The sequence below is a fragment of the Labeo rohita genome, chromosome 8, assembly GCF_022985175.1.
Source record: "Labeo rohita strain BAU-BD-2019 chromosome 8, IGBB_LRoh.1.0, whole genome shotgun sequence".
Taxonomy (NCBI): Eukaryota; Metazoa; Chordata; class Actinopteri; order Cypriniformes; family Cyprinidae; genus Labeo; species Labeo rohita.
In genome coordinates, this window is record NC_066876.1 from 8,779,180 (window position 1) to 8,805,080 (window position 25,901).

Genomic DNA, 25,901 nt, shown 5'->3' on the forward strand with positions numbered 1-25,901 from the left:
TGATGTATTCAAGCGTGCCTTTCAAGCTCATCTGGATTCTAGGTTTTACTCGTGATGACACTTGACATGGCTCACATGGCCTCTCGTAATGTATAAAGGGATGCATGAAGATGCTTTCGTCCCCGATGTAGTAATTACTATAATAATTAATAAAGCACGCTGAGTAGGATCAGTGCTCTGATGACTGATGGTGTATGTCTTTCATGTCACTGCTGATTTTGTTTTTAAGCTTGAAAATTCTATTAAGGAGCTTTAGACTGTGGTCTGGTTTACGTAGATTAGCTGTTTCTCTGAGGTCTGCTGTTTGAAAGACAGAGCCGCTACTGAAAACGACCAGTTAATGTGCGTCTGCTTTTTGTCACATTTCTCTCCCTCATTTTGACGTATTTTAAAGGAGAACTCCACTTCCAGAACAACAATTTACAAATAATTTACTCACCCCCTTGTCATCCAGAATGTTCATGTCTTTCTGTCTTCAGTCGTAAAGAAATTATGTTTTTTGAGGAAAACATTTCTCCATATAATAGACTTCATTGGTGCCCCGATTTTGAACTTCCAAGTAGTTTAAATGCAGCTTCAAAGGGCTCTAAACAATCCCAGCTGAGGAAGAAGGTTACTTCCTTTATACTTTTTAAGCACAAAAGCTCGTGTAGCACAGGCTCTGGGATGCGCATCCATGACACTACGAATCACGTCTAAGTTTATCGTCTGTGTACTCCGGCTCAAAAAGGTAGAGTGTGGCGAAAAACTCCAACTCATTTTCTCCTACAACTTCAGAATCATCTGACATCGTTGTACTTTTTTGTTTGTAAACAGCGTTTGACTTGCACTTCCTTAGTCTTTGTGCAATCACTTTGTAAACACTGGGTCTGTAGTTCTGCGTGACCTTTCGACGTAATTCAATAGTACGTAGCGTTGTGAACTCGCATCCCAGAGCCTGTGCTACACAAGCTTTTGTGCTTAAAAAGTAAACAGATTTAAATTTTCTGGAAAAAATTACCAATTGTTTCACTAGATAAGACCCTTCTTCCTCAGCTGGGATCGTTTAGAGCCCTTTGAAGCTGCATTTAAACTACATTTTGAAAGTTCAAAATCGGGGCACCAATGAAGTCCATTATATGGAGAAAAATCCTGAAATGCTTTCCTCAAAAACCATAATTTCTTCATGACTGAAGACAGAAAGACATGAACATCTTGGATGACAAGGGGGTGAGTAAATTATTTGTAAATTGTTGTTCTGAAAGTGGACTTCTCCTTTAATGATTAATTTTTTTTTTCTTTTTGAAAACTTGCTTTCTTTACTTACACTACCGTTCAAAAGTTTGGGGTCAGTACATTTTTATTGTTTCTTTCTTTTTTTTTTTTTTTTTAAGAAATTAATACTTTTATTCACCAAGGATGTATTAAGTTAATAATTAAAAGTTTCTTAAAAGTTAATAATAAATAATTTACATTGTTATAAAATATTTATATTTTGAATAAACACTGTACTTTTTAAACTTGTTATTCATGAAAGAATCCTGAAAAAAAATCACAGGTTCCAAAAAATATTTGGCAGCACAACTGTTGATATTATCCAACACTGATCATTCTAATAATAAATCCGCATATTAGAATGATTTCTGAAGGATCATGTGACACTTAAGACTGGAGTAACAGCTGATAAAAATTCAGCTTTTCATCACAGGAATAAATTCTATTTTAAAGTATGTTAAAATAAAAAACATTATTTTATATTGTAAAAACATTTTGCAATATTACTGTTTTTTTTCTATATTTTTAATCAAATAAATGCAGCCTTGATGAGCATAAGAGACTTCTTTAAAGACTATTACAAGTCTTACTGACCCCAGAATTTTGAACGGTAGTGTATATTTCAATCGCATATTTTTCATGCACAATTTTAACAATGTCCTTACTACCTTTCTGGGCTTTGACATAGTAGTTGCGTAGCTGTCTATGCAGGGTCAGAATTTGTGTTCTGAAGATGAATGAAGGTCTTACAGGTTTGGAACGACATGAGGGTGTGTAATTAATGACAGAATTTTATTTTTTGGGTGAACTATCCTTCATTTCCCCTCTCTTTTTGCTCTTTTTGTATAGAATTCTCATCCTGGATTCCTGTCCTCTTTTCCTATTTTCCTTTCTAACTTTTATCTTTCTCTTGTCGTATTATCCTTATCTCTTCCCCTCATTCTGTCGTCCACCTGCTCTTGCTCTCTGCCCTGTCCATCACACAGCAGAACAGGAAGCGCTCTGGGGTTGACCTCTGACCTCAGTCAGGCAAGCTCTGTATAAACAGCTCATTTTCTCCACTTCCTGTTTAGCTGAACGGGAGCACCGCCTGTTTTAGTTTGTTTACAGAGCGGGCCGCTTCAAGTTCTGGTTTGTGTGTGTGTACGCAGCATGTTTTTCAGTGTGTATTTTCGTATGCGGGTGTCAGTGTGTGCTGATTCCTGCCTGCTGTTCTGCTGAGAACAATGCGGTTTGTTTCCTTATATTAGATCCTATGGAAGTCTGTTTCCGCCTCAGTAGAAAATAAATAAATAAAAAAAAAAATCTAATTGGGACTTTAAATCTCCCAGTTGTGACATTTGCGTTTCACGTTTGTAGCTTTATAACTGATGTATGACTTAATATTTTACAATTGCAACTTCATATATCACAACTGCAGCTTTATAGCTCATAATTGTGACTTCATAAATATGAAATGTGAAGTCAGCTGTCTACATATCATGACAGTTGGTACATTGTTGCATAATTGTGACACTACTTGCAATATGACACCATACTGTAGCTCACAACCGTGCCATTATTTCTTACAATTATGGCATTGTATTTTACAAATGCAAGTTTATATTTCACCATCGTAACTTTATATCATAATTGCAACATAATAAATCACAACTGCGACTTAATACCTTACAATATGACTTCATTTCTTACATTTGCAACATTATTTCTCACAATTCTGGCTTTATAACTCACAACATGACTTTATATCTTACTATTGCAGCTTCATATCTCGCAATGCAACATTATAACTCACCGTATGACTTTCTTAAAACTGCAAATTTATATCACTCATGTCCTACAATTGCAGCTTTATTACTCATAGTATGACTTAATGTCTCACAAAAAGCATTTTTATAGCTCACAACTGCGACTTAATACCTCACGATATCACTTCATATCTTACATTTTCAACTTCAAATCTCACAATTGCAACATTATAACTGCACAACTGCAACTATATCTCATAATTACAGTTATAACTCACAATGTGACTTCATATCCCACAGTTGCAATTATATCTCAATTACAGGATTATAATTCTCAATATTACTTCTTATCTCACAGTTGTAGCGTAATAGCTCATAATTATGACATCATATCTCAAAAATGTGACTATATCTCACAATTGCAGCTTTATTACTCACAATGTGACTTCATATCTTACTATTGCAGCTTCATTTCTCACAGTGCAACATTATAATCATCATATGACTTCATATCGTGCAATTTAGACTATCTCTCACAAAGAGCTCACAAAAGCAATTTTATAGCTCATAATTGCAACTCATATCTCACAATATGACTTCATATCTTACATTTGCAACTTCATATCTCACATTGCAAAATTATAACTCACAATATGACTTCATATCTCACAGTTGTGATTATTACAAGTGCAACTTTATGTCACTCATATCTTACATTTGCAACTTCATATCTCACAACTGCAACTATATCTCATAATTACAGTTATAACTCACAATATTATTTATCTCACAATTATGACTTCATATCTCAAAAACGTGACTTATATCTCAGAATTGCAACTTCATATTTCACATTTGCAACATTATAAATCACTGTATGACTTTATATGTTACAAGTGCAACTTTATATCACTCATGTCTCAGTTGCAGCTTTATTCCTCGTAGTATGACGTAATATCCTACAACTGAGACTATAGCTCATAAATAGCTCAAAATATGACTATATATCTTACATTTGCAATGTTACATCTCACAATTGCATCTTCATATCTCACAACTACAACTTTGTTGACATCATACAACAATTTTGACATTATAACTCACAACATGATTTCAGATCTAATGACTGCAACTGCATCTCATAATTACAGTTATAACTTACAATATGACTTCATATCTAACAGTTGCAGTAACCGCTTTACAATTCATGTTACTTCATATCTCACAATTGACTTAATACCTCACAATGACTTCTTATATTACATTTGCAACATTACACCTTACAATTGCAGCTACATATCCCACAACTGCAACTTTATATTGCACAATTGCAACATTATAACTCACAACATGACTTCATATCTCAACTGCAACTGTATCTCATAATTACAGTTATAACTCATAATATGACTTAATATTTCACAATTGCAAGATTTTAACTAACCATATGAATTTATATTTTACAAGTGCAACTTTATATCACTCATGTCTCACAATTGCAGCTTTATTACTTGTAGTATGACCTAATATCCTACAGTTGAGACTATATCTCACAAATAGCTCACAATATGCCTTCATATCTTACATTTGCAACATTACATCTAATGATTATAACTTCATATCTCTCAACTACAACTATATATTTCACAATTGTGACATTATAACTCACAATATGACTTCATATCTCAGTATCATGAGTATCTCAATAGTGGCTTTATAATTAAATTTCATATCTCACAATTGTGACTGTAAAATTCATATTCATACATTATAATACAACTTAATTTATCACAATTGCTACTTCAGATCCCACAATCTGAATTTATGTCACACAAATGTGGTTATTTTGCAGTGTGGATTTATTTTTTGTAATTTTGACATTATATGTATTTTACTTTATTTCTTTTTCAGCTTCACCTCACAATGACACTGAGACAGAAACAGCTTCTGTAAGAGCCACCTTTTGAAAATGGGCTTTACACAACATTAAGTTTGACTACATGCAAATGCAGTTATGTACTGTATGTATCATATAATGTTGTATTATTTAATCCTCTAACATATGCATGCACACTCACGCAAGCCACTTTCAGCAACCCAAGACCTTACATGACACCCAACCTCCACGCACGCTCGCTTTCTAAGCGGTTTCTGACTCATTACTATCTATAGCTCTATAGTCTCTGGCTCCAATTAACCGGTTTGTGTTTTTGCCAGTGATATCTCTCAGTCTCTCTCTGTATTAAATTATGCAGTAGATCTGTCTGGTTTTCAGCTTTTATCTTGTGTCTGGCTTCAGTTAGCTGATGGTTCATGTGCCCGACCAGAGCATCAGGCGGGGTAGATCAGGGTCAAAGAGCTATTTGAAGATCTGTTCGGCTGGCCGTGTCCCAGTACTATGTGTCCTGATCCTCCCTACGTCCTGCAACAGTAGGATGACTGCAGTCGGTTAGTGGTTTGGGGTAGTCACCCTCAGTAATGACCTGACAAAAGCAAGATGTCATTTTCATTCATTTTGAGCCAAAACACAGAGACTCACTTTTGGGGCACTTGTGTTGGTAGTGAAAAGTCCTCTTTAATTTTCTTTAATTAAATGGCAGGATGTAGTTTAACTGTGTGTTTGTCCACACATGTGTGCACTTGCGGGAAGTCATTAGCGTGGTTGCTAGCGTTAGCATTAGTCATACAAAAAACAGCTGTCAAAATCTGTTGATAGGCTTTGGGTGCAGCACAACGTTACGCAGTAACTTAGTAAATAGTTCATTTTGTAGACAAAGAACAATCTGTACTGCCCTACAAAGGTGGCAAGCTATTCCAACATTGACAAAAATGGTATTTTGATTGATTTAAGATGAGTTTTCACACTTATCTGAGCATACTTAAGCCATATCGTTTGTCACAAAAGAGCTGATTTCAGTCTCAGTGTAGTTCTGAAAAAATGTATTCAGGGCTCAACATTAAGCCTTGACATGTGCTTCTGCTTTGGACAAGTAAATCGGTCATTAACTTTTCCAAGTAAAAATGCTACTTGTCCAAAAAGAAATATGGTGTAAATATAATATAGTCTGAGCAATATTCTCATCAGTCTTCTGTCAGCTTTTACTTATATTTGCATATTTGTGAGAGGGGTTTCCAGGACATTTTTTACTATTACAAAAGGCAATTTTTTTTCCTAACCATCAAAGGGAACCCTGGATATTAAGACTTGTATGGCTTGCGCTCAGTGAGCTGCTGGTGTTACCTGTTACTATTTTTACCGCAACACAACTCTGAAAATAAAATACCGATACGATGACCACGGCTACTGAAAGAGCTTACAGGTGGCGATGGATATAAGCATAGGCTTAATCCAAATGTCGTACCATCGATTTTTCCCCACGAGAGTCCAAACGCCTCAAGTGAAATCCACGCTGAGAAACTCCTTCAGTGGTGTCATGGATTCAGCTTGTTTACATCCTGCCAGGATGGCATCTAGCATTTCCCCTCTCTGCCGTTTATAAGCTCTTTCAGTAGCTGTGGTCTAATAAAAGCCTCAAAGGCATCAGGGCTGAAGCGGAGAGAACAAAGACGCGGGTCTTTTGGAAGATTTATTCGTCCATCTTCCCATTCTCTTCAGTAGCTCACGGAGTGAAACCATTTTACATAATCGAAATTATGGCACCCTCCATAGTCCAAAATATGTATACAAGCTGGCAGCATGTGACTGTCTTAAAGGAAAAGTCCACTTCCAGAAAAAAAATTTACAGATAATATATTCACCCCTTGTCCAAGATGTTCATGTCTTTCTTTCTTCAGTAATAAAAAAATTGTTTTTTGAAGAAAACATTACAGGATTTTTCTCCATATAATGGACTGATATGGTGCCCCGAGTTTGAACTTCCAAAATGCAGTTTAAATGCGGCTTCAAACGATCCCAAATGCGGTTGTAAACAATCTCAGCCAAGGATGAAGGGTCTTATCTAGCGAAACGATTGGTTATTTTCATAAAAATAATACAATTTATATACTTCTTAATGTCAATCGCTCGTCTTGTCTTACTCTGCCTGAACTGTTTTTTTTTTGTTGTTTTTTTTTTTCAGGTTCATGACAGTTAGGGAATGTTGAAAAAATCCCATCTCATGTTCTCCCTCAACTTCAAAATCGTCCTATATCACTGTTTTACCTTTTCTGTTAAGGGTGTTTGATCTTCTTTGCATGTTCACTACTTCTGCAATGATGTAGGATGATTTTAAAATGATTTTTGAAGTTGAGGGAGAAAATACAATTGGAGTTTTTCAACATACCCTAACTGTCTTCTTGAGTCAGAATACACAGAGTTCAGGGAGAGAAAGGCAAGACAGGCGTTTGAGATTAAAGAGTATTAAAATAATCGTTTCGCTAGATAAGACCCTTCTTCCTCGGTTGGGATTGTTTAACCGCATTTGGGATCGTTTGAAGCCGCATTTAAACTTTTAAACTAAAATTGGAAGTTCAAAATTGGGGCACCATATCAGTCCATTATATGGAGAAAAATCCTGAAAAAATTTCCTCAGAAAAAACAGAATTTTTTTTACGGCTGAAGAAAGAAAAATATGAACCTCTTGGATGACAAGGGGGTGGGTACATTATCTGTAAATTTTTGTTGTGGAAGTGGACTTCTTTAATGAGTGAGTCATGGAGTCATTTATTCATCTGATTTGAACTGTTGATTCATTCACAAATTAAGCAAATGACTGTCTTTAGAGTCATTGAATCATTGACACATCGGATTCATTCAAACGTGGCATCGTTTCAGTATTTTATTTTATTTTCCGAGTTGTATTGCAGTAAAAGTAGTAACGGGTAGCGGCAGTGGCTCACAGAGTGCAACCATTTTACATCATCGAAATAATGGCGCCCCCATAGTCCAAAATAACGTAAATCTAGTATGTTTTCTACTGCATATTTCAGTAAAAGACATAATTTCCGTTATATTAAGCCATACAACTCTTAATACCTCGGGTTCCCTTTAACTAAACCGCTAGTAGGTGGCAGCGTGTGGCTGTTTTAATGAGTGAGTCATTGATTCATTTATTCATCCGATTTGAACACTTTATTCATTCACAAATTAAGTAAACAACTGTCTTTATGAATTAATCATTGAATCACTGACTCACCAATGAATTCAAAAACAATAGCAAATGTTTTACTGTGATCCTTGTTTGGATCTGTTTTCATCAGTCAATATTATGTCTAAAATGTAAGCCACTTCACATTAAGTTCTTGGTTATACTGTTGTATAAAATCAATGTGTTTTTCAAATATTTTTAATCAAGTTCTGAACTGTTTTGACTTTGTACTGAATTGTGAATTTAATTACTTTACTCACTTTAAAGCATTTTATTTTCATATAATATGTATATCTGTTGTTTTCGTGCATTCATTCCCTGGGAGTCGAACCCATGACTTTGCCATCGCTAGCAACATGTTGTGTTTTATTTTTTTTTTTTTTTATATATATATATAAAAGGTGTATTTGCACTAAAAAAAGACTGCCTGTTTTGATTAAATCTGCTCATTAACTTTTGTGACAAGGCAGGAAATAAGATGAACCAGCTGCTGGTTTGCAAATGGAAGCAGACACACTTTCCCTCAACATAAACACACACTCACACACATTCTGCAAACACGTTCTTCAGTCCTGATTGGTAACACACTTCCTGCCAATAAGAGGATATACAGCCAGTTATGCTCTATTAGGCTATGACACACTGAGCTGCGAAAGAGTAACATGAGTCACAAACGCACACTTTAGAAAAGTGCCAGTAATTACACACAGTTATACAACGGATAATTGCAGCTCTAAAATCTGATTGGGTAAAGCCAGGTGTACATATGTTTAAAGTCTATTACAATTGTTGCATGTCAGATTGTACGATACACTGTGAACGCAGTGAGTCAAAGCCGGCTGTGGAACAGCAATAGTCTTTTAGGCTTTAGATAGACGTGCATGCTGGTTGTCAACTATTTTGTTATTGAATATGTTGCTGTGGCTGCTATTGTATAAATACTTGCCTATACAAGACCTCTAAACTGTGAGAAAATCATTGTAACGTATGGCCTCTTGTGATGTGTTGCTTTATATGTTTTAAGGACAGATAGAAATAGATCTGACATACATAACAGCCCAGTTTATAGCATTTGTGTGTTTTTATTTGTCCATATCAGTCGTAAAACCTAATCCAAACCTGTTTTCTTCCTGATCTTTCCTCTTACAACCATCCAAAGCCCACTCTCTCTCTTCCTCTTCTCTTTCCTCTCTTCCTTCTGATAAGACTCTCTCTGGTCTCAGGCCCATTAGCCAATGGCGAAAGGGATAATTGTCGTGGAGAGAGCCGGGCGTTCGTTTGATGTGGACCTTGACTTCCTTTTGATGTAAAAATGTATCCACTGTGATTATCAAGATTATGGCTTCCTCCCCCTCCTCTTCCTCATTCCCTCGCCCTTTCCATCCCTCCATTAAGCCGTGAAGATTAATTGGAAACAGCCCGTCTGATGGCTGAAGTTGATGCCGCTGTCTTCGTGGCTGTCGGGTCGCTGAACTCGTGTTTGGGCAGCATCCTTTCTCACATACTCTACCTTCTTCTCTATTCTGCTGCTGAAACACCATGTCTCAATCGAAACTGTATACAGAATACAACTAATATCAGCCTTTCTATGGGCACTTTTTTCCCTGTGCTCTTTTTATATGCTGTACCACCGTACATTTAAAGGTTTGGGGTCAGTAACCTTTTTTTGTAGTTAAAGAAATTTGTTTTACTTTAGTTTTACTTTAACTTGATCAAAAGAAGAAAAAACTTGGTTATAACTGGGTATATGTACAGTTGAGGTCAAAAGTTTACATACATCTGCATCTGCAAAATGTTAATAATTTTAACAAAAAAAGAGGGATCATAGAAAATGCATGTTATGTTTTATTTAGTACTGACCTAATAAGATATTTCACATAAAAGATGTTTACATATAGTCCACAAGAGAAAATAATTGTTGAATTCATAAAAATGACTGTTCAAAAGTTTACATACACTTGATTCTTAATACTGTGTTGTTACCTGAATGATCCACAGCTGTGTTTTTTTGTTTAGCGATAGTTGTTCATGAGTTCCTTGTTTGTCCTGAACAGTTAAACTGCCCACTGTTCTTCAGAAAAATCTTTCAGGTCACACAAATTCTTTGGTTTTTCAGCATTTTTGTGTATTTGAGCCCTTCCCAACAATGACTTTTCACACTGAGGACAACTGAGGGACTCATGTGCGACTATTACAGGGAGTTCAAACGCTCACTGTTGCTTCAGAAGGGAAAAAACTATGCATTAAGAGCTAGGGGGTGAAAACTTTTGAACAGAATGCAGATGTGTATGTTTTCTTATATGGCTTGAATACCGTTTTTTTTTTTTTCGTTTAGTACTGCCATTCAGAGGCTACAGAAGATACTTACATGTTTCCCAGAGGACAAAATAAGTTAAATTAACCCTGATATTTAAATTCAAATAGTTTTCACCCCCCAGCTCTTAATGCATGTTTTTCCTTCTGGCACATCAGTGAGCATTTGAACCTTCTTTAATAGTTGCATTCGAGTCCCTCAGTTGTTCTTGGTGTTAAAAGATGGATCTCAAAATCATACAGTCATTGTTGGAAAGGGTTCAAATACACAAAAATGCTGAAAAACCAAATAATCTGTGGGACCTGAAGGATTTTTCTGAAGAACAGCAGACAGTTTAACTATTCAGGACAAACAAGGGATTCATGAACCTCCATCACTCAAAAAAAAAACAAACAAACAAAAAAAAACAACTGTGTATCATTCAGGTAACAACACAGTATTCAAAATTAAGTGTATGTAAACTTTTGAACGGGGTCTTTTTTTTTTTCAGCTATTATTTTCTCTTGTGGACTATATGTAGATGTCTTTTATGTGAAATATTTTATTCAGATCAGTACTAAATAAAAAATAACATGCATGGTCCTGGAGAGCCGCAGCCCTGCAGAGTTCAGCTCCAACCCTAATTAAAACTCACCTGCCTGTTGCTTTCTAGTAACCCTTTAGACCCTGATTAGCTTGATCATGTGCGTTTGATTAGGGTTGAAGCAAAACTATGCAGGGATGCGATTCTCCAGGACTGAGAGAGTATATAGCAGAATCTAATGCTGCGGTCATAAGGTTTGTAGGCAGCGAATGAAGAATATGTGTGAGAGTTGGCGAGCGTATGTGTCTGAGATGTCTGGCCATATAAGCATGCTTGTGTCAGGGTGTTTACTGTACATGCGTGTTTTTGTTGGACATGCATGTGTGTGTTTTGGTTCAGCGTGTGTGTTGGCGAGGGCATGTGTGACAGTGTGTGTGAGTGAGGCCTGTTTTCATTGGATGCATGAGTGGATTTCATTTTACATGGCTGTCTGTGAATGCGTGATTAGTGACTGTCATCACAATGACTCATTTCATCTCTGCTTTTGCATTTCTTCACAGGAATCTGAGCAACAATCGTATCCGCGTCCTGAAGAATGGCTCCTTCACTGGCTTGTACTCCCTTGAGAAGCTGTAAGTAAGCCTCTTTCTCGTCATCATCGTCTTCATCACCAATGCAAGGCTTAGTGGTTTCTTTTGATGTGTGTCAAGGGCTAGGCATTTTGATTCATTGCGGAGTCAGATGCTAAAACATTAAAATGAGTAAACGATTACTCAACAGATAACATGTACCATTACCGATAATGGATTTAAAACAACACATAACAACACAGAAGTTTGGCATCAACAAGATAATTTTATAGATATTAAAAGGGGACATCGGATGCCCATTTTCCACAGGTTGGTTTGATTTTTTTAGGGTCTTCATGAAATTCCCCAGTTGTCGAGTAAAACAACACCCTCTTTACCTTGTCAGAAACAGCTTTGTTCACAGCAAACCGCTCCGGTGCATGTCTCTTTAAATGATAATGAGCTACTGCTCACCCCGCCCCTCTCTTCTGGTTTTTGTGTATTCGGTGGCACGTTACCATCAAAAACAAAACTAATCCACTGTGTCCTCAGTGGCACTGACGTCAGGAGAAAATGGCTCTTATGTTTTACTTTTACATCCAACTACAAAACACCTGCATTGCTTACGAGACATTATTGTTGCTACAGCTGCTCAAGCACAGGGAAAATGGCTAAGGGTGGAGATATGCTAATATGGGACAGTCCGTCAGCGTTTGTGGGCGGGGGCCTGAGGAATATGACATCATACTGCTCAGAAATCCAAATGGCTTGATAATTAAGATTGTTTAGGTTTTTTTGGGAATTGAAAAAAAAGGAGTAAATGCATTTTTATAACATAAATGTATATATTCATCTAATATAACATTTTTATAACATAAAGGCTATTTTATTTTATTTTATTTTGACTGTACATTCAAACTTTAAAAGAATATTTTCAACCTAATGTCTATGACAGCATGTGTAGTAATAGATTTAAAATTAATTGATTTTATACAAGGTATAGTTTAAGTCTAATAACATATTAATGTTTAATGACATATAGCTCGACTTACTGATATAAAAATTGGAAAATCCGTAGGTGGAATTTATTTTAATGATATTCTAATGGAACGCGTTATGACATCATAACATCAGGAAAACAAATGCTGTAGTCCAAAGGAACTGTTCGTTGTAGTTCTTGAAAAGGAAAATAAAACGAAATATCTCCCTTTGGAGTGGACTTTGAGATTTGTAACTTTGTAGATCTATTTTATGCCCAAACATACACACCACACACTGGTTAAAACTCAAAAAGTATAAAAAAAGCCAGTTTCAAAACATCTGCATTGAATGGTTAAAATCGAGTTTTGGGGGGTCAAAATGAGTCAAATTGAATATGAGGTGGCACAAATCAGATTGGAGAGGTACCCCTCAGTTGAAATCGCATTTGTTTAAGCTTTTTGCTCATATTCCGATCATATTCCGATCATATTCTGAGGGTAAAGGGGTCAGTCCTTCAGATCATTGCAGGGGGGGGGGTGAGGCTTAGATACAATCACCATGTTTAGAATGAAATCGTCATATTTAAAAACATTATATTAATCAAATCATATAATAAAATGTAATTTGTGGTTACTACTGTAAATCTATATTAAATTACTATGGGATCTCCTTCAGTGCTTTTAGAATCTTTACATTTTAAAACGATTTTGTTTTTAAAATGTATGTTTTATATTAACATAATTAACATATAATTCTTTTATTTATCAAAATTAGTAGAAAATAGTACAAACTTTGTTAAAGTGATTGTTTTGAACCAGTGTTACCTTAGATGTTATTAAAAAAAACATTATTTTAACTAAAGTATTTGTATCAATACTGTGTGCCCCATGTGTAGCCCCACCTTGCCACCTCATACATTTATTAGATTTTTAAACAAAATAAACGACTTGTATGATTTATTTTCACACAAAATCTGTTGCTCCATAAATGTTCAATATAAACGTATATGGGTCATTCTATAATTGTCTCATGTCCCTGAAGTATATTTTTAATATATTTTCATCAGTGTAAAGCCCCAATGCTTAATTTTCTACTACATAATTATATTTTTCCTAGTCACACTACTGTATGTTGTAAAAGCCGTATCTGTTATTCAAAAATGATGTTCAAATCACAAATAACCCTGGTATTCAGCTGTCAGATTTTGTGAAGTTGCTCATTCTACACTTCATTTAAGCATGAAAATTGCCTCAAATATAAATTAATTTCATAGTTTTGCCTTCAGTTAGATCAGGTTATCAAGACATTTGGGTTTGCGCTTCAAAAATAATAAGTGTTTATTGTGATATAACTTGTTTTACTTGTGTCTGAAAAACACTGATAAATAAGTTACCCACTAGAACCCACCTCACCCCCTCAAAAAGGAATGGTTTGTCCCATTCTCACATAATTTGCACAGTATGATGATACTTCCTCTAGAAATATGTAGATGAAACATTAGAAGTTATGTTCTCTCTATTTCCGCTAATATTGGTTAGAAACTAGAAAACCTGTGTCAAGAGTTTAATTAAATTAATTGTCAGCAGTGTTACCCAAGTATTATTGCTGCAAATTTTAAGACAATTTAACTAAAACTTATGTTTTGTTTATGAAAATATATTTCTAAACACACCATCTGCTCAGTATTTCTATGCTTCTTGAGCATAGGCCCAAAACACTAAAAATGTCAGCCAAGTTACCTGTCAACTGTGATACCCGGTAAAGGTAACATGGTGGACAGTAGCAAACATAGATGGTATTTTATGCACATATTCCTACAGATCACCTTTATATAGCACTTTATACAATATAGATTATTTCGAAGCAGCTATGTAAGGTCATTTTTGGGTTTTTGGGAAAAAGGAAAACTTTTTTCTTCACGTTGTCAAATTCTAAATGTACCCCTAATTATAGAATAACCCATATATTTTTCTGCAATCATACTTTGAGTAAAGTGAAAAGCACACCATTTTTCTTTGCCTTTAGCCCCGATGTTCCCTATGTGTTTATTGCATATTTCCTCTTTGTTTAAAGCTGCAGTACATTATTGTTTTTTGCAAGTCACTTTTAATTATTTTGCAATTAAGCACAGCCGTTGAGATAGCCATAGGAGAAATCCTAAGAACAAGCTACAAACACTCCACACACACATGCCATGTAGTAGCCTGGTCTTCTTTTATCTGTTTACGGACATGATGTAACCACACAAAGATGACTGACGTCAATTCCCACGTAATCGGACACGACATCTAAATTATGAATCATTAATATAAGCGTACAGTTGTGAATCGAGGAGATAGTTTGAACACTGATGTCTCATGTGCTTGCTCAATAACTGATCATTTTAAACCCAAAAAAGTTACGTACTGTAGCTTTAAATATAGTGAAGAACAAGTTCAAATATTGTCAAAATCAATAACATTCTATATCACTTTGAAAACAGCTCAGATTATTTCTTTGATTTTCATACTGAATACCGAAGTGAATGTTGGCAGGAAGCTGTTTTCTGCTGTCTATGAGTGTGATGCTACAGTAGGGAGGATGAGCCGGTGCGTGAGACTATCACAGAAAGAGTCTCATTACACCTTCATATATCACTCTGTGAAGAACTGCTCAGTCTGGAAAGATAATAGAGGAGGAGGAGAAGAGGCTGCCAGGGACTGAAGGAGGAAGAAATATGCTGTGTTGCTGATTGACCTGCAGTATTGGTGTATGATATATTGGTGTACAGCAGGCCATATTATTATTTTCTACTATAATTCTTTTGTAGATATTTACTTGAAGCCTGCATGTTTCAAATTTGTAACTTGATACCATGGCTAAAACAACATAATAGCAAAGTGCTATTTTAACAGACTAAAACTTACTTTCTAATTGTAAATGTTGTTTATTTGTGGCAACACGTGTGTTTGATATGTGTGTGAGGTCATTACTGTGTGCACGTGTGTGCGCTCGTGTCCATGTGTGCACGTGCGTGGTGATTAGCCGTGTGTGTGTAAGACAGGGCTGCTCTCTGTATGTAGGTGTTTGTTTGGGGTAAAAGGATCTGATTTGCTTGTTTTTGCAAGTGCAGACAAGAACCCCGGGGAGTTGCGGAGGTCAAAGGTCAGAGAAACTGGAGCCGTGCCCGCAAACAAGCGCTCGTACCTGGGATTGTAGTTAAACTGGACTAGGATGAGGGGGAAGGGCTGCTTCAGTAGAAGTTAACCCTCTATTAAGTATCTCATAATTTAATTTCTCTTTCTAGGAACTCAAAACAATTTAAGAAAATATATACATGTAAAAAAAGAAAGAAAAAAAATGAATCCAAGGAGAGAATGGCACTTTTTTTCAGAGAAAGCTGCTTGCATGCAAGGATTAGGTATGCACACATTTCAACCATGTACTTATAATATTTGTTTCCACAAAACTGAAAACACATTCCTTATGCAGCAGGTCTATAATAAAAGTGACACAGAAACGGTATGGCATGGTACGTTAAGAAAGCCATGTAGCTTTAGGGCTTTGGGCTCCTTTTTAGGAAGCCCAAAATATCCTTGGCTACTACAGTTCTAATGCTGCATTCCATTCGACGTCAGATGTGGGATATTCTTTCCTTGTACATATCGCTGACTTCCCTCTGTAAGATGTTCCATTGCCAGACATTCTGAAGATGATTTAGAAAGAAACAAATTGTAATGCAAGCATTTGCTTTGGAAATATGTCTCCCAGCAACCGAATTGCAGAGTTTAAATGATAGTATGCAGCGGCATTTGTTTTGCAGGTGTATGATTATGAACAGAATATAGTTCATTTACTGGGTATTACTCTCCTGTCTTTGAATTCCATGTTAGTGTGACATCATACAATACTCAGATTTCTGAATGAGGAAAACTGGATTTTCCAAGTTAATCTCCAAATCTGATTTTAATAGCATTTTATTGCACTTTTCCAGGTGGTAAGTTCTGACCTGAACAGTTGACTGGGATGCAGCATGAGAACCAAAAGACTTGTTGCTTTGTTAGAAAAAGATTATGTAAGTTTCAAAAATGTGGACTTTTTTTTGGCAGCATGAGATATAAGTTCAAAGGAGAGGTCCAATTCTCGCTATTAAAGAGAATACTCTTTGATTAATTAAAACTTCCTGATAATTTACTCACCCCTGTCATCCAGGATTTTCATGTCTTTCTTTCTTTAGTCGAAAAAATTGAAGGTTTTTCCTCCATAAAGTGAACTTGAATGGGGATCAACAGGTTAAAGGTCCAAACTGCAGATTCAGTGCAGCTTTAAAGGGCTCTACACGATCCCAGCCGAGGAATAAGGGTCTTATTTAGCAAAATAATCGGTCATTTTCTAGAAAAAATACAATTTATATACTTTTTTAACTACAAATGCTCATCTTGCACTAGCTCTGCAATGCGTGTCCACGACCTCATTACTGATTATTAATCACATTGGAAAAGGTCACGCGTGGTTTTAAGAAGGTAGGACAGGACAAAAAAACATTTACATGTGAACATCTCACACTCCTCCAACCTCCAATTTTTTTTTTTTTTTTTTTTTTTTAAGTAAAAGGCATTTGACTTTCTTTGCACGTTCACTTCAACTCAGTGATCCCCATTTAAATCCACTATATAGAGAAAATCCTGGAATGTTTTCCTCAAAAACCTTAATTTCTTTTCGACTGATGAAAGAAAGATATGAACATCTTAGATGACATAGGGGTGAGTAAATTATCAGGTCATTTTATTCAGGAGTGAACTAATACTTTAAGTATATTCCTTATTTCTTTTAGATTGTCTTCAGAAACATTTTTTGTTATGCTGGTTGAAAGTCTCTTTAAGCAGTCTAAATGTATTTCTATGTATTTAAATATTCTGTGGAAAGTGTAGGACCAAGAAATGTTCGGCCAATCAAAATGTTCGGTCTGAACATTACAATAGGCTGTCGTACCCACCTGTCAACATATGTATTTGCATACCTCTGCACACCCTGTTTGAGTTTATATACGCTTTGTAGACAGAGCGAGAATGGCAGGCAAACATCAACAACCTGAACTGTACTATAAAGTGTTCTCACAGTTAATGACATGATGTTGGAACGGCTACTAGAGCATTTACGGTAGTTTTTTGGCAGACTATAAAGTGTTTTCACAGTTTCTATAAAGTGTTCTCACAGTTAATGACATATGATGTTGTAACGGCCACTAGAGCATTTACGGTAGTTTTTTGGCAGACTGATGTGTCTCAACGTTCCGGAAAGGTGAAGAGATGATTTGCATTAATTTGCATGATTTGCATTATCAGCACCACACAGTTTTCCTATCTTTGCGGTTGAATATTTCAACTCGGTGTTACAATGCAAGGGTGTAATTTGAGAAGTGGGGGGGGACACAAAATGGGGGAAAATATTTTCGATATGAATCCCATTTCCTGCATTTACATTACAAACTCAACTGACTGGGTTCTCTCCTGTATGATTTCATGTGAGTTTCTGCAGACCTTAGTTAGAACTGCACATGAATTATGAGCTTTAAGAACGTTTGACCTTGAAGATCTTTTCACAAAAATAACTAAAAACAGTATAAATAAAAAAAAAGAGTCCAAACAACACAGTTTTTTCTTAGTCGTATTAAGTGCAAGCAAAGTGCAGCCATAATCAAAACTAAGCTACTCTCTCAAAATTCAAAGTGCAACCTACACAACCTATTATAGCCTACATACAAATAACAGCCTATATATAGCCTAATTTACGCGCACTGGGGAACCGCTCTCTAAAAGCAGGATATTAAAATTGCTTTTGAATGCGCGTGCGCATTTTACTTTAGGTTTCGTTTTAACGACCGCACGAATTTGCGGCGGTGCGGAGCGTGTAATCTATCCACAAGTTTCCTACACCCCATGAGGCCTTGCGTCAAAAGTAGGAGCGTCTTCCAGTTCAATGTAAACAAGCGGGACGTGACACTCATTAATTCAACAGTTCACAGGAGTGACAGGCAAATTGTGGCACCGAACTTTTCTGACTGTTCGGGAAAAGATTCAAAGCTTCGAGAGTGTCAAAATTTGGTTTTGGTGGTTAGTAAAAAATAAAGCAGCCAAAAGACTAAAGCTCCGTCGGAAGACACATTCACCACAATTTCCACAGATCGGTCCATGTTATATGCACAAATAAAAGCCTAACAGTGTGTGTTTGTTGAATTTCTGACTCTGATGAATTAATTTACCTATTGAATAGTGCCATTGAATGCCAGGACGAATATCAATATGATGTAATATAAGAATAATGTACACATATATTAATTGCATATGGCATATATTTAATTTTCCTGAAATAATTTGTATTCTTTATATTAGTTGTATGACTGGGTATTTAAAAATGTAATTATTAAACAGGTCCTGATGAAAATGTACTCGCAAAGTAAGATCTGGGGGTTAAACATTACGACATGAGTGAATCGTGCACATGAATGGACAGAAAGTGAGGCTTCTACGAAAGGGATTTCTACATTAGCAGGCCTCGAATCGAGGCTTCATCTGGCATGACCTTTAACACAAGCTCTGAAGTCTCCGTTCAAATGTAATTTTACTAGTTGACAGTCCAAATTTAGCGATCCAAATTTGCTAATAACACAAATTCGAAAAGCATATGTTGTCCATAAGAACGTAACGGCATCTCTCATAAAGGTGTGCATCTTTACAAAGTAAACAATGGTCTAAAAAACACTTAGCCTCTTCGCTAATTAGCACACAAAATACCATTGGTATACTACGTCCGCCACCTTACCGGAAGTTGCACCCACGTTCTTTTTTACAGTAGCGCCCCCCGGAAACTTGTGGATACAAGACATTAATTTAACAAACAAACTTAAAAGTGTCCCCAGTGGAAATTACGCCCGTTACAATGTATTGTATTAATGTTATCTCTGGTCTGTGTGCGTAGATGCATTTGGGATGCGTGGCTTTGGACGGTGATTTGCAGGAAGGGTGGGACGTTCACTTTCAGTGCTATCAGGCTAAAGTTAGCGTTTTCCAAAATATCCTATTGCACCTTTAAATGCACTTCTTTTTCACAAGGGATGTAAAGTTTGAAGTACTGATAAATCAGTTTAGTTTGCTCATGAGAACTTGATTATAGTCGATTATATAATTTGTACCAAACAATTTTCCCAGCATGCCCTAGGCCTCAGCCTCCTGCGGAGTGACAGGTCTGTGTGATTGTGTATGTACTCTTCTATTGTTACACTGTTTATTCTTGTTTTAATACAACTGCTCTGTGTGTGCGTGCACAAATCTCTGTTCATTGTTTCCAGCTTGTGTGTGTGTGTAGCGTAAGATGTTGCCGGGAGTTTATCTTATCTGTACGGTCTGTGCAGCAGTCATCCCAGGACAGGGTGATCTTACCGCTCTCTCTACAGCCCAAAAACTGCTGCCTATGTCAAATTCATGTCTAGGAGTGTTGTTGTATTATTATCAATCACAGATCTGACTGCTGACATATTTACTGTAATGTTTTTTTTCCCTTTCTCTCAATTCAAAGGGTGTGTTATCAGTGAAGCAGTATTTCACTGAAGAGATGTCAAAACATTCTTTATCATGACACATATGTTATCGATATGACACAAAAGAAAACTGCAGCACTTTGTCTTGGTGTCTGGCTGTGTTTTTCTCATCCCATGTGTTGTGTGCTGTGCATCCTATTATGGAAATCTCTCTCAAACTGTTCTGGCGTCGCTTCAAGGCTCTAAATACTCTCTAAACAGCCGTCTACTTCTCTCTCTTTTTTCTCTGTGTATTGTATGTATGTGTATGTATTCTCTTAAGATGTGTATTCCTGTGAAATTACACATGAAACAAAGGAAAAGAATCCTCCGGATTATTTAATTTAATTCGGAAGTGTCAAACTCATTTTAGGTCATGGCCAGATTTTATTTGTTAAACAACACATGCATAATACATGCTCCTCTAGAGCTTATGAAGTCCTGAACTAACTGCTGTTTTGGGGTAAAACAACAGGGAAGCACATGGAATAATTTTTCTCATTTTAGATTATCAATAGGGTTTTGCCCATTCAGTTGTCATGATGCTCTTGTAAACATGTCAAAGACTGGCACAGAACAGAAGAAATTGTTGAATAAAGTCATTATTTTTGTTTTCTCTGTGGACAAAAAGTATTTTCGTAGCTTCATAAAAATTACGGTTGAACCACTGATGTCACATGGACTATTTTAACGATGTCCTTACTACCTTTCTGGGCCTTGAAAGTGTCAGTTGTGTTGCTGTCAGTGCAGGGTCAGAAAGCTCTTGGATTTCATCCAAAATATCTTAATTTGTGTTCTGAAGAAGTTCTTATGGGTTTGGAATGACATGAGGTAATATTTGAGATAAAATACTTATACTGAAAAATAGATTTATTGTTGTTGTTATTGAGTCTCCGCCATCAGAAAGTGCCATCTTGAACCTTCAACCGTACCCCCCAGAGGTGTGACCCAACTAGCATGTTCTCTCTGGAGTTTTCACACTCTTAGACATTATGAAATGAATTTCCTTCAGTATGAGCCTCTGTAAGAACAGCAGTGTGGTAGTATTACAGTAGTGCCAGAGAGCAGGAGGAGAGGCCGGCGTTGGTGCTCTGGTAGCTCCTCACACAGTCCTCCCTTTCATTAAAGCAGACCTCCTCAAAGAAAAGAAGTCCTTCATAGCTCGCCAAACCACCCAACGAGAGCGATGTTTAGCCATGTTTGTTTTATACCCTTATAGAACACAGCGGGCTGCTGTAGGATGTCGTGAAGGCCACATGTTAGCGTGCGTGTGTGTGAGTGTGTCTTTGTGTTGTCTTGGCTTTCATTCACATACTCAACAAGCATGTTATATGAAAAGAGCAATTTTCACCTGAACCCACATACACACAAGTTTTTTCCCTTGATCTACTAAATTAAATTTTCCACCCAGCGCCGTCCCTTAAAACGGCACACAGCCACATAGACACGTACACACACACGTCCTGTAATGAGGCTGGCCCCTGCTAACGAGCGCCGACCCTAACGAGTGTGTGAACAGATCACAGCGGCCTGTCCAGCACTGATTTGAGCAGACCTAATGAGAATAATGAGAGAGAGAGAATGCAGATTTACAAGCTGAAAGAGTGAACAGGATGAGAAAAAGTAGGAGTAAAATGTAGTTTCATGAAGAGAGGAGAGAGGGAGAGAGACCTTGACCTTGTAGCGTCTTTTGTTATAAAAGACAGATTCAATATGATACGATAGATGGATAGATCGATAGACAGACAGACAGATATGATACAATAAGATATACGACAGACAGACAGACATGTTATGATAGACAGACAACAAGACAGATATGAAATGACAGACAGACAGATACGATATGATGAAATAGATCAGAGGTTTTCAAACTTTTTGGAGCCAGGGACCCCTTACAGTAGAGAGGATTTTCAAAGGACCCCCTTGTTTAAGGCTAAAGTTTAGTGTGGGTGGGAATAATGAACATAATAAGATTGTATTATTGGTGTAAATGGCCACCATTGTATTTGTCCTTTTACAGCATAATATAATTAAATTTACCATATTTTCTGGACAGTTGCACCAGGTCAGGGAAAACACAAGTCGCATGTAAGTTCCATTTTCCTATTATGTAAATACTAATAGGCCTAAATAAAATGAACATTAGGAAACTTGAGAAACACTAACATGTATTTTATTTCGTCTCACTCCAAATCGTTTAAATTTAGTGGCATTCAAAACAGAACAGAAATGAATGCATATATATTAGGGGTGTAACAGTTCACAAAGTCACGGTTCGGTTCGATAGGCCTACTACACAGTGGTGTCACGGTTTTGTTGTTGTCAACTGACGCCGAATTGATGCTAATTCGAAAGTAAAATGCACACAGGCATTTACATGCTATTTAAAAGCGAATAAAAGTGAACCTCTCATTTGGCATGCACTGTTTTCATGAGTGAATTGTTAGACGAGGTGTGGCTGCTAAATTATTATTTATTATATAAAGAAGTTCTCTCATGTCCGAATATCTGCTTAAAACAGCATCCATTGCATACGCTAAAAAAGTTTTGCTTATTTTGCTTCATTAAGGCACTTTGGAATATGAATCACAGCAGGTTTCAAAAGAAAAATGCAAGTTTTAGTCCTGAAAATATGGTAGCCTATAATAGCAAATTATTTTGCAGACCCCCTGGCTTTGTGTCACAGACCCCAGTTTGAAAACCCCTGCAATAGATAAATAGATAGCCAGCCAGTCAGAGAGGTACGATAGATAGACAGACAGACAGACAGACCGATACTATACGATACGATAGACAGAAAAACAGCTAAGATAGATATATAGATAGAAAGACAGACAGACAGATATGAAAATATATGAAAATATGATACGATACAATATGATAGATGACAGACAATATGACAGACAATACAAAAGATAGATAGACAGACAGACAGACATATGATATGATACAATAGATACAATACGATGACAGACAGATATATGACACAGTATGATACGATAGACAGGCAGATAAGGTACGATAGACAGACAGATACAATACGACAGACAGACATATACGCTAGACAGACAGATACAATACGATACGACAGACAGATACGATACGACAGACAGACAGATACGATACGACAGACAGATACGATACGACAGACAGATGCGATAGACAGGCGGATACGATACGACAGACAGATGCGATAGACAGGCGGATACGATACGACAGACAGATACATTACGAAACGACAGACAGACAGATACGATACGACAGACAGATGCGATAGACAGATACGTTACGAAACGACAGACAGACAGATATGATACGACAGACAGATACGTTACGAAACGACAGACAGATACGACAGACAGACAGATGCGATAGACAGACAGATGTGATACAACAGACAGATGCGAAACGATAGACAGATACGATACGACTGACAGACAAATATGACAGACAGACGGACAGATGCGATAGACAGACAGATATGATACAAGAGACAGATGTGATACAACAGACAGATACGATACGACAGACAGACAGATGCAATAGACAGACAGATGTGATACAACAGACAGATACGATATGACAGACAGATGCGATAGCCAGACAGATATGATACGACAGAGATACGATATGAAACGACAGACAGACAGATACAATACGACAGACAGATGCGATAGACAGACAGATACGATACGACAGAGATACGATATGAAACGACAGACAGACAGATACAATACGACAGACAGATGCGATAGACAGACAGATACGATACGAAACAATAGACAGACAGATACAATACGACAGACAGATACGATATGAAACGACAGACAGACAGATACAATACGACAGACAGATGCGATAGACAGACAGATACGATACGAAATGACAGACAGACAGATACAATATGACAGACAGATGCGATAGACAGACAGATACGATACAAAATGACAGACAGACAGATACAATACGACAGACAGATGCGATAGACAGACAGATACGATACAATACGACAGACAGATGTGACAGACAGACAGATACGATACGAAACGACAGACAGACAGATACGATACGATGGACAGACAGATACGACAGACAGACAGATGCGATAGACAGACAGATGTGATACAACAGACAGATGCGATACGACAGACAGATATGATTTGATATGATACGATAAAATAGACGGGTACGATACGACAGACAGACACAACACGATAATATGATAGACAGACAAGCAGATACGGTACAATATGATAGACAGACAGACAGATACACTACGATACGATAGACAGACAGGATACAACACATCAGACAGACAAAAATGATACGATGCGATACGATAGACAGACAGGTACAATACGACAGACAGACAAATATGATATGACAGACTGACAGATACAATACGACAGACAGATACGATTCGATGTGATACGATAGACAGACAAATACAATATGATAATTGTAGGGTAGTGATAGATAGATACAATACATTATGGTACAATACAATAGATAGACAGACAGATATGATAGAAAGATATATATACGATATGATGCAATACGATACGATAGACAAATGTGAGATATGGTATGATCCATTAGGCAGACAGATAGGATATGATAGACAGATACAACACAATAGAAAGACATACGATACGATAGATAGGCATACAGACAGACACAATACGACAGATAATCAGACAGACAGATACGATACAATTGATTGATAGACAGACAAATAGACAGGCAGACAGATTTACACAGTTATTCGATAGATATGGTTCTTTGAAAATATCTACTTTTGTGTTTTTGCAGCATGAGGATGAGAAGATGATGTTATTCCTTAAAAATGCTGTCTATGGAAAGCCACCTTAATGAGAAAAGATTTCTTGTAAGCAGAACCTGCTATACAAAGTTAAGAAAATATGCTTGTTTATTGAGAGTGTCCCAGCCCTCTCCTTCTAATTTAATGTGGGTTCATTATGCTGTGTTTGGAATTAAGATTAACATTGTTTCCAATGTAGGTAAGGATATGACCTTATCCAAAGCGGGAGTGCGGTGTGTGTATGTGTGCTGGTCACTGCTCAGCTCACGGCCCTCTCATAAAAATAAAGGGTAGTGGCAGTGGCAGTGAATTTAACCATCTTTCCCTAATAAACTAAGCTAGAGAAAGACAGATGTGGATTCAATCAGCTTCTTGTGTGATTAAAAGTTCAACAATCCTGCACTGATTAACTCAAGAATAATACTTTAAACAAAAAAATAAGTAAAACAGGTCTTAGTGAGACAAAAATAAATCTTAAGCACACACAATACATTCATTTCTGTCGGTGAGGTATTTTAAAGTCAAGGACTGATCACAACCAATTTTACTTCTATAATCTAAAAACAAAGTGCTTGATTGTAAACTTGTAGTGTTCAAATCTTTATCTTAAAGGTATATTTTAAAAAATATACTGCATTTGTAGATCTTATAATATTAAAATAGAAGAATATTTAAATAATATTGAAAGTTTATAAAAAAACTTTGCATCCAAACAGGACCAATATTTGTAAAAATGATCATACTCCATTCTCATTTTTACTCTCTGTGAAACACGCTCAATTTCAAGGGGCCATACCACTTGTAGAAATTGAAAGTAGACTTCCATTGCTGTGATTAGCTAACCTCTTTGCACCATATCCACCTCCTACTTTATAGCATTTCGTGTTTTGATACCAGAGATGGCAAAAGTATACTTTTTAGAAGTATGCTAGAATGTGAGTCTTTTTCCCAAGGCTATTTTCAAGTTAAAAGGACTTCCCATCGGGAATAGATTGGATTATAAAAAGTCGGCGTTGCTTATCATAACGGAGCCATGTGGTTGAAA

The 25,901-nt window shown here is 36.6% G+C and overlaps 1 protein-coding gene across 1 annotated transcript in view; it reads left to right on the forward strand.

Moving 5' to 3' along the window:
* The window catches only part of adgra2 (adhesion G protein-coupled receptor A2), a 92,655-nt gene that overhangs the window by 27,329 nt on the left and 39,425 nt on the right, over nucleotides 1-25,901 (forward strand). Inside the window, exon 2 of the mRNA XM_051117012.1 lies at nucleotides 11,487-11,558. Coding sequence (XP_050972969.1) covers nucleotides 11,487-11,558 — 72 coding nt within the window. The remainder of the gene's footprint in view (nucleotides 1-11,486; nucleotides 11,559-25,901) is intronic.